The sequence below is a fragment of the Salvia splendens genome, chromosome 11 (assembly GCF_004379255.2).
Source record: "Salvia splendens isolate huo1 chromosome 11, SspV2, whole genome shotgun sequence".
Taxonomy (NCBI): Eukaryota; Viridiplantae; Streptophyta; class Magnoliopsida; order Lamiales; family Lamiaceae; genus Salvia; species Salvia splendens.
In genome coordinates, this window is record NC_056042.1 from 4119880 (window position 1) to 4130955 (window position 11076).

The following is an 11076-nucleotide window of genomic DNA, read 5'->3' on the forward strand; positions in this document are numbered from 1 at the left end:
TATTCTTTCATCTATAGAGTTAAAAAGTCAAGTAACATTCATTTTATTTTATATAAATTATTAGTATTAATTATTTATTTTTGTATAATTTGTGATATTATATATAATATTATATTTAAATTTAATACTATAAGAAAATAAATTAAATAATACGATATTTAATTTATATAATTTATTGGTAAATTATAATGGGTTAATATGTAATTTAAATACATAGGTAAGATTGAAAAAATAAAAAAAAGTAGGTGAATGCGGAATATTTTTGTGGGTTTGGATTTGGTGTAAATAATTGGAGTAGATTTATTGTTTGACTTGACAAAATTGAAAAAATGGGTTTCGTTTGGTGTGAATGATTAAAGATGGCCTGAGGCATTGGGAGGGGGTGGTTTGAGTTGTGTTTAATTGAGTATAAACGTGTGAGCTGAAATTTGAGTAATAGTGGAATTCAATTAATTTAAAACCTAATTAAATCCTAATCGCAATTTAGTAGCGTATTCGGTCCGCTACAGGTTTTGCAGCGGACTGCTCTACTGCTATTTAGTAGCAAACATGAATCTGTTGCTAGAACATTTATTTCAATAATTTTGATATTTTTTAATAAATTATAATTAATAGTAGCAAAAGTATCTGTTGCTTAATAGTCGCAATAGACAATCTGTCGCTAATCCGCCACTAATTAAGGCGCCCTATTATACCGCAAATATATAATGAGTATTCGCTACAAATTCCGTTACTATATTTTCCAACGGAAATGTCGTTACTAATCTGTCACAATTAGTAACATACTTTCATCCGCTGCTAAATTTCGTTGGTAATAAGCGAATTTTTTGTAGTGGGTGGCTTTTGTGTATAAATCCATATTAAAATTTCTTGAATCTTGTCTCATATCGACTTGGTAATGATTCTATTTTATCTATATCATAGTGGATAGATAACTCTTTTTTTATGAGGCCTTTTAAGCGGGGTGAGTGACTCATTTCTAATAAGCCCCACATGGTATAGTTGAGATGGGCTATGTTGGACGAACTGCACTCGTCATGACGACACATCGCAGCGTAAAGGTCCAAGTCAATTCTCCCATAAATATTACTACTCCATATTAGTAGTACTACTAAGATCGACATTTGACATTGATGAATCCGCGAATTTCTGATGTTAGTGAATGCAGGAAAATACAGATCACGACACAAAGAATTTACGTGGTTCGATTTACTGAAGTAAATCTACGTCCACGGGAAGAAAAGAGGGCAGAGTTGTATTGCTTGATCTGTTTTCTACAGCTTACAAATACAAACTTGCTATATGGTGTTTTATCTCTAGAGAGCTTAACCTTTTTCTACCAGATCTAAGTTCTATTTATATAAAGGACCAAGAACGTGGCATGCAGCACCATTTATTAGGTAGTGGATGTCGTGGAGATCGTGGCCTAAGATCGTGGATGTAGCGTAGGTGACGGCCTACGATCGTGGCCTGAGTTGACACCACGTGGTAGTGGGTGTGTTGGAAGTTGTGGAAATCCTGCATGGGTCCACTAACTCCTTGTTCGGTCGAATACTGAGACCGAACTGCTTTGGTTGCCGATCTGAGAGTAGAGCTTGATGCCGACCTGAGAGCAGAGCTTGATTGGTTGGCTTTTGCCGAGCTGTAGGCTGAGGCCGAACTCTTTGGTAATGCCGAACTCATACTCTTCCTTGGGCTTTGGGCTGATGGGCCGTTGGTGCTGTTGGGCTTGTTTAGTCCGTACCCCATCACTACCCCCCCCGAAAGACGAAGTGAATCACTTCGGCGAAGCGAGTCACTTCGGCATTCTGGATAAAGGTACGGGGGAGGCTGTCGTCAGGGGACGTGCCTTGCACGTGACTGCATTAAATGCGACAGTAAAATCCGGCCGTTGAATCCCGAAAAGGTGGGATTCGAAACGGTGCGACGATTTTGAAATCTTCGCCGAATCTGATAAATACCTCCTTTCTTCATCCTTGAAGCACTTTTGCGACTGCTTCTTCTGCACTCTATCTCCTTTGCGTAAAAATTTCCTTCCGCTTTCAAGAATTTCTTCAGAATTTCTTCAGATTTTGCAAAGAGTAAGAACCATGTCTTCTTCTTCTTCTTCCGAGTTAGGTAGCGGTAGGAAAGGGGGCAAGGGGTCTTCTAGCCGGAAAGAGTCCGGAGAGAAGACAGTAGAATACTTTCACAGCGTCTTGAGTAAGGACACCGTGATATCTCTACACGAAAAATATCTTCTTCCCGGGGGGAAGGCGGTGGTTCCCGACGATGATCATAGGGCTAACGACCCGCCGGAGGGTTATGCCACCGTTTACGAAGCCTGCTTAGAATGCGGGCTTCGTTTCCCTCTTCCCCCACCTTTTGTAGAGCTTCTTGATTTTTTTCAACTCCCTTTAGGTCAGGTGACTCCGAATTCTTGGAGGCACTTGTCGGCTTTTGCTGCCGAACTCCGTAGGCTAGATAAGGATCTGTCTCTGCGGGCAATCCTTAATTTTTTCCAATTTAAAAGGAAGGGATCTTGGTTTTACTTGATCCCCTTACAGCCTTTTAGGGCATTCTGCAAAACCAAGTGGCCGAAATGGCAAAACCGCTTCTTTTTTTATAATAGGACAGCGGCTCCGGGCTTCCCCTGGAGAGGGCCGAAGTCCGTGATTCCTCATCCTCGGTTAGAACCATTGGCCGAGCTCGATGGCGAGCTCAACAAGATTCCCGTAGTTAGGAAACAATACACGGAGTCTGAGCTCGTCAAGGGCGACGTCGTGTTCGACATCTCGTCTTCGGACGAAGAGGCCGAGGGTGAGGATTTCTCTTTACCTTTATGTTCTACTGCTTTAACGAAGAAAACTAACCTTGCTTTCTTGCTTTTTGGCAGTGTACATGCTGAACAAGGCTACCCGAAAATCTTCGGAGTCCAAGGAGCCGGAGAGGCCGAAAACCACCAGCTCGGCGTCTGATGCCGAGAGGACTCCGAAAAGGCAAAAAACCTCTTCGGATCCGAAGAAGCCGGAGTCGACTTCGACAAAGGGGAGGGGGAAGGCCCAGAAGCCCCCGAGAGCGCCAGAGAAAGACGTGGTCTTGGCGCCTCCTTCGGAACATATCTGTGAGCCGTTTTTATGGCCCACGGACTTCGCCGAGGTGAATTCTCTTCTTGATTTTCTGGCCTTGCTTTTTTTTCCTGTATTTTTTGTGGCCCCTTTGTCGACTTTTTTCTTTATTCATTTTCAGAGGAACGATATGCTCTCCAAGCTCGTCGCCGTCGAACTCTCCAAAGCGTCCAATGACTATGCTGAGATGCAGAGGAAGTTGGCGGCTGCTTGTCATCGGGCCGAACAGGCTGAGGCTAACTTTGAGAAGGCCAGAGCTGCTAGGATTTCGGCCCAGGATGAAGCTCAGTTTGCCAAAAACCAGCTCGTCATCCAGCGAGAGCAGACGAAACGGAGGGATGCTGCTGCCGTGGTTGCCCAAGGGGAGGCTCTCCGTGTTTACACGGAGAAACTCTTTTTGAGCAGCCAGTTCTCGGCCTTTGTCGGTAGTCTGGTAAGGCTAATTGCCGATAAGGGCGAGCAGGGGGCCGACGTCGTGCTGCCTCTGTACAGCCGAGAGATAGCAGCTCGGCTTCAGAATCTGCCGCTCCTTGAGGAGCTCGCTTCATCCTCGGTCCTGCTTTCTGCAGACCGAGTCCGGAGTTGTCGAGCTGATCGGGACGAGAACCTGGAGGCTATCTTTGCCTCCGTGGGACCCGTTTCACCCGCTTCGACTTACAACGGAGAGGGTGAGGCCGAGCCGCTGGAGCGGGAGGCCGAAGTCGAGCGGGCCGGGCATCCGGAGAAGGAAGCCGATCAGGAGGCGGAGGCGAGGCCGGCAGGATGCGAGGCCGAGGCTGAGGTAGCTCAGGAGAAAGAAGCTGAACCAGACCAAGGAGCCGGAGACGAAGCTGGCGGAGTATGATTTCGTCTCCCTTCTCTTAGTCTAGTTTCTTCCTTGTACGGTGGCCTTGAAGCCCTCTTAGTGTAAAAAATTTTCCTTGTGAATGAAAAATTCTCTACACTTGTCTTCGTATAGCTTTTCGTACTCGCCTTTATTCCTGTTGTATTTTACTGTCTGCTCGGTACAGCTGCCGAACTAATATAGCTGCTTTGTACTCAAGGAGATGGAGATACTTCACTGGAAACAGCTGTACTCTTCGGCTTTAGACGAAGCTGAGAAAAGAGCTATAGCCGATCAGACGAAGAATGACGAGCTTCTGGCTCGTTTAGTGAAGCTGGATGCCGATAATAAGGACTTAGAGTCCGATAAGAATGATCTGGAGGCCGAGCTGAATACGACCATTGCTGAGAGGACTGCGTACGAGGATTACATCCGTGTGCGCGGGGGAATGACCATATCAGATGTTCAGAGTCGAGTTGACGAACTGTGGGAGGAATATAATTTACTCCGGAGGAACAATGCGCTGGAGAGCTCGGCTTGCCAACAAGTCGTGACATCATTGCGGCGCTGGGCCTCTCGGTACGACATAGTTCTTGCCCGGCGTCCCTCAATTGAGAGATTCCTCCGGCATTTCCCGCCAACAGATGCTAGTACTCCAGCTCAAACCTCTGATTCACTTGCTCAAAACCCTACTCCAAGTCAGCAACGAACTCAGGGACAACCGGAGACGTCAAGTCGAGGACGGACTGAAGTTCGCAGAGGAGTTGTGGTTATGAGTGAGCAAGATCGGCAAATGCTTCGTGAAGAGACTCTTCGCCGCCGAGGTGCTAGGACTTCCCGGGCTCAGAGAAGAGGTGGCAGGTCGATTAGAGCATCTCGTCGACCTGCTTATTCTGCAGCTGCTTGGAACGCCCGAACTCAGCTTCACGAGGATTTTGTGAATAGATGGCTCAACTTTAGCAACCCTGGACAGTAGAATAGTCCTTTGTAATAGCGTAACGCCATCTCGTAGGGTAGCGGAGTTGTGTGCCGAACAAGATTTGAAAAATGAAATTTTGTTTTCGCTTCTAACACTCTGTATTTACAGCTTAGCGAAAAAATTTCATCGTACTTGTCCTCGGTCTTATGAAGTAAACTTCTTTGACCGGACTTGGTCCTTGGTCTTATGAAGTAAACTTCTTTGACCGGACTTGGTCCTTGGTCTGATGAAATAAACATCTTTGACCGGACTCGTCTTTGGTCTGATGAAATAAACATCTTCGACCGGACTCGTCTTTGGTCTGATGAAATAAACATCTTTGACCGGACTCGTCTTTGGTCTGATGAAATAAACATCTTTGACCGGATTCGTCTTTGGTCTGATGAAATAAACATCTTTGACCGGACTCGTCTTTGGTCCGATGAAATAAACATCTTTGACCGGACTCGTCTTTGGTCTGATGAAATAAACATCTTCGACCGGACTCGTCTTTGGTCTGATGAAATAAACATCTTTGACCGGACTCGTCTTTGGTCTGATGAAATAAACATCTTTGACCGGACTCGTCTTTGGTCTGATGAAATAAACATCTTTGACCGGACTCGTCTTTGGTCTGATGAAATAAACATCTTTGACCGGACTCGTCTTTGGTCTGATGAAATAAACATCTTTGACCGGACTCGTCTTTGGTCTGATGAAATAAACATCTTTGACCGGACTCGTCTTTGGTCTGATGAAATAAACATCTTTGACCGGATTCGTCTTTGGTCTGATGAAATAAACATCTTTGACCGGACTCGTCTTTGGTCTGATGAAATAAACATCTTTGACCGGACTCGTCTTTGGTCTGATGAAATAAACATCTTCGACCGGACTCGTCTTTGGTCTGATGAAATAAACATCTTTGACCGGACTCGTCTTTGGTCTGATGAAATAAACATCTTTGACCGGACTCGTCTTTGTGTTCTAATTTGGCGATTTTCGTCGCCGGGATCGAACTTTCCCTTGTCCTAATTCGGCGAGTTTTATCGCGTGGATCGGACTTTCCCAGTTAACCGAAGTGGTCTTATGCAGTAAACCTCTTTGACTAGACATGGTCGTCCTCGGTCTTATGAGGTAAACTTCTTTGACCGAACTTGGTCGTCCTAATTCGGCGAGGTTTATCGCGTGGATCGGACTTTCCCTTATTGCAGTTCGTTTCAGACGAACTGCTTGTTTAAGCCGAATTGTGGTCTTGTATCCTCTTTAGAAGCTTTGACTCACAATCGTTGGCTTGTATATGTTCTAAGAAGGGGATCAGCCTTCGAAGAACAAGATACCTCAGTAACATTTGTAAGAGACGACACGCACATAGACAGACAAAACGCACAGACAAAACGCACAGAGACAAACAAAGACCAAGCAAACCAAAGAAAGCACATTGACCGAACAGGACTCAAGACTGACTGACCGGACTGTCTCTTACAAATGGAACTTTTTGAGGTTGGAAACGTACCATGTTCGGGGTACTTGTGCTCCTGACACCCGATATGGACCTTCCCATGTGGGTTCGAGTTCGCCCAGCTTTTCTGCTCGGCTTACTTCGTTGTTTCTCAAGACGAGATCTCCCACTTGAAATTGCAGCTTTTTCACCCTTTGGTTATAATACCGGGCTACTTGCTCCTTGTACTTGGCTGCTTTTATGCAGGCCAATTCTCTTCTTTCTTCGGCAAGATCTAGCTCGGCTCTCAGTCCGTCACCATTCATTTCTGAGGAGAAATTGAGTTTGGGGACTGGGTATGCCGATCTCAACCGGAATCACGGCTTCAGTGCCGTACACCATCGAGTTCGACTCCGGTGTGACTTCGGTCATTTCGCCTGCCTCTGACTCCGGCTGCTGTGATTGCTATGCTTGATGGTGCCGAACTGATTGCTCGGCACTTTTAAGCGCAATCTGCGAACACACTTGCTCTTTTTCGATCACCTCGGATGACCGCTATCCCTCCTTTGGTGGGGAAGGTGTTCGGCGAGGAAGCCTCTGATCGCTATGATCGGGCTCCCTTTTGCCTTCTCTAGATGAGCTGTCTAAAGACCGTTTTCGACGGTCTGCCTCATCGGCACGAGAAAACTTGTCCGCAATGTCCCACATCTCTTGAGCTGTTTGCGGACTGCATTCCACGAGCTTTCTGTAGAGAGCTCCGGGCAGGATTCCATTTTGGAATGCCGAAATGACAAGTAGATCATTGAGATTATCTACTTGTAGGCATTCCTTATGGAATCTCGTCAGGAAGTCGCTGACCTTTTCGTCGCGACCTTGACGTATAGAAAGCAGCTGAGCCGAAGTAATCCGGGCCTCCGCTTTCTGAAAGAACCTCCTGTGGAAAGCATCCATTAGATCTCGGTAGGATCTAATGCTGCCTTGAGGAAGGCTGTCGAACCACCTTCTGGCGTTCCCGATGAGCAGCTCGGGGAACAGCTTGCACATATGGACCTCATTGAGACCCTGGTTCGCCATATTATACTGATAGCGTCCCAGGAAGTCATGAGGATCCACCAACCCGTCATAAGTCATTGACGGAGTTCGGTAGTTCTGTGGCAAGGAAGTTCGGGTGATATCGGCCGAGAACGGAGTCTTCAATGCTCCGTACATGGCGAACCCGACACCTCTTCGGTATGGAGGAGATGGAGTTCTCCCGTGATTCCGGTACCGAGGAGGAACAGGAACATGTCGGGGTTGAGGACTCTTCTTCCTGGAAGACACGGTACTACTGCGGTAGTGACTTTCATGTCTGGACGAGGAAGGAGAATCTACCGTTTTCGTCTTCGGCTCTTGGCTCTTTTGCAGGAAGGCTAAGAACTCATCCTGCTTCTCAGCCAAGAACAGCTTGACAGCCTCATTCAAATCAGGCTGCTGGGAAGACTCGGTGTGTGGACCTTTTGAGCGGCTTGTTCCTTCATCGTGAAAACTGGAAGTAGCTGTATCCCGAGGCTGTTTTCCGGACCTGCGGGCTGGACTAGCTTCCTCATGGTTTTCACGAGCGGTATTACGGGTAGTGTGTGATCTGGTATGCATTTTTTTTTTGGGGTGGAAAAAGGGTCAAAAATTCGCTTATCACAAATTTGGTTCTCTGTTTCCCATAGACGGCGCCAGTGATGAATCCGCGAATTTCTGATGTTAGTGAATGCAGGAAAATACAGATCACGACACAAAGAATTTACGTGGTTCGATTTACTGAAGTAAATCTACGTCCACGGGAAGAAAAGAGGGCAGAGTTGTATTGCTTGATCTGTTTTCTACAGCTTACAAATACAAACTTGCTATATGGTGTTTTATCTCTAGAGAGCTTAACCTTTTTCTACCAGATCTAAGTTCTATTTATATAAAGGACCAAGAACGTGGCATGCAGCACCATTTATTAGGTAGTGGATGTCGTGGAGATCGTGGCCTAAGATCGTGGATGTAGCGTAGGTGACGGCCTACGATCGTGGCCTGAGTTGACACCACGTGGTAGTGGGTGTGTTGGAAGTTGTGGAAATCCTGCATGGGTCCACTAACTCCTTGTTCGGTCGAATACTGAGACCGAACTGCTTTGGTTGCCGATCTGAGAGTAGAGCTTGATGCCGACCTGAGAGCAGAGCTTGATTGGTTGGCTTTTGCCGAGCTGTAGGCTGAGGCCGAACTCTTACTGAGACCGAACTGCTTTGGTTGCCGATCTGGGAGCTTGATGCCGACTTGAGAGCAGAGCTTGATTGGTTGGCTTTTGCCGAGCTGTAGGCTGAGGCCGAACTCTTTGGTAATGCCGAACTCATACTCTTCCTTGGGCTTTGGGCTGATGGGCCGTTGGTGCTGTTGGGCTTGTTTAGTCCGTACCCCATCAGACATCTATATTGAGGACTATATGTCAACAACCATTTGATCATATTGACTTATTGCACTCGTTTGCTAAACATCTACCTTAAGGTAGTCAAAATTTTGTATCACATTGTCGAGTGATGTGAGATGTGTAACATTGTAGGAGCTAGATTCGGCATGGCGCCATCACTCGCAGTCTCGCCACGTACGCGCATGTAGTAGCTACATGACCGTCTAAGCTAATCGCGAGCATTGTGCTTGGCCATTTAAAAAAAAATCAATCTTCGTTTTAATTTTTGAAATATTATTTTATTTGTGTTTGACATGGCGGCACATCACTGGCCATCTACAAAAGCACCACACAATAAGCGGCACGGATAGAACTACATATTTGGGTGTGAGGTTTTGTCCATTAAGTTCTTATAGTAGTAGTAATTAATTCATCTAAGCCCATTAAATGTTTACATGATCGCAGGCCGCCTAAACTGGGCTCGTATCCAATATAATATTAATAATTGTGTGTGGTTGCCGGTTGGTGTGTATACATTATACATTACTTCCACCGTCCCACATTAATTGTGACACTTACCTTATTATCTCTCTTACTTTACCATTTATCGACTTTAACTATTTATTATTATTTTTATAAAACGAGTGCAAAAACGTAAGTGTGACAATTAATGTGGGACGGATGGAGTATTATCCAATATACGTACATAGAAATTTTCATGAATTAAAATTACTGAAGATCAGTCACAAGGATTCCTATATTATCCAAGATGAATAATAAATGTTTTTGCAAGAGGACTATTAAAACAAAGACCAGTTACAAGGACAAGAATGTATAAAATTAAATAACCTAAATCTCCGAAAATTGATATCTACTCTTGAAGAGTCTTTTTATAATCTTACTTTGAACATTGAATGTTTCGTATCCCATACTAGACTTTCTATGAATTTTATATATTATAGGAAGTTACATAAACAAATTTAGGAAAAATAGAAACTAAGAAGATCCTAGGTTTACTTTGGATATATGATACTTTTGTGAAATATTTTAATGAAGAAACACGGAGTAGCGCATTAGCATATTTTATTAAGGCGAGCAATTTAACGATATATCGCCATTCAATAGTTAACATGCAGACATATTATATCCTATATATAGTTTATTCATTTAACTAGAGTTTGTGAAAGAATAAAGTATGTCTCCATCGACTCCAAGTCAAAGAAAGTAATACTACTAGTAAAAAGTAATTTGTTAAATCCAAGCCATCGAAATTCATGAAGTCTACGTTACTTTACAATATCCATTTAAATGAAACAAATGTATACACCATCGATCAAGCATTATATGATACGATATGATAATGATAACTCCAAAATTGTAAAGGAAAAATGAAATGAAAACCTAGCAAATCAGAGTATGGTGCAATTAGGAGGAGAGGGATCGTACACGACCCTTTCATAATAAACCGGCGGGCAGTACTGCGCTTGAGTTGGCCGTGGAGGACTTGAATCCGGTGTAGACGGTCCACTTGAATTGCCCGGATTAACGTCTTGTACGCTCACAATATCAGCAAAGCAAAACTTTTTCCGAAGAGACTTTGCCAAACAAACGGAATCTACCCCTTCTCCGGTCACCACAAGCTGGTCATTTTCGTCGATGCTCACCGCCGCCACTCCTGCATTATCATCATCATCAGTGATCATCTTTATAGACATATAATATGATCATTTTCTCCACTAATTCATTAGATCATTTTGATCTATGATGGATTGATTCATAGTATTTAATCAGAAATTATTTAACACAATAAATTAGTGTTTGTGTGATAGTTTCAAATCAATATATTTGCTACATGTAACAAATTAATATACATACCTGGTACATTCACAGCAATCGACATGGCCTTTGATCTAGCCTTCTCATTGTGCATGGGCACATTTATCACGATCTTTTTCTACATTACAAAATCATTTAATTTGATGCAAATGAAATTAATCTCCTGTTTTATAATTGAACAAAACCCTACCTTCATTTCAAGAGCTCTTCTAGTTGGTTTCTTACTATGGAAGTTTTAGAGACCAAAAACCTAATTAATATGCAACCCTTGGGTTTTTCTATTTATAGGAAAAAAATCCCCCAATAAATAGCAATTTATTATTATGTACTGTTAAATAACATATGTCATGCATATGGATATGTAGAAAAATGTGTGATCACCGTGTATGGTAACGGACACGTAGAATAGTGAAGAAATATGAAACCGATAATTGACTATTGGACTTGGTGTTAACGATCATAATTAATACTCCCTCCGTCCTTGAATAA

The 11076-nt window shown here is 43.8% G+C and overlaps 1 protein-coding gene across 1 annotated transcript; it reads right to left on the reverse strand.

Annotated features, from left to right (window-relative positions):
* Positions 1-10036: 10036 nt before the first annotated feature.
* LOC121755242 (heavy metal-associated isoprenylated plant protein 41-like) lies at positions 10037-10820 on the reverse strand. The gene is made up of 3 exons (XM_042150522.1): positions 10778-10820; positions 10627-10705; positions 10037-10426 (listed from the first exon to the last, which is right to left on the reverse strand). Exons 1-3 carry the CDS (start codon positions 10781-10783, stop codon positions 10161-10163), a joined length of 351 nt encoding a protein of 116 aa, XP_042006456.1. The 5' UTR covers positions 10784-10820; the 3' UTR covers positions 10037-10160.
* Between the last annotated feature and the right edge of the window lie 256 nt (positions 10821-11076).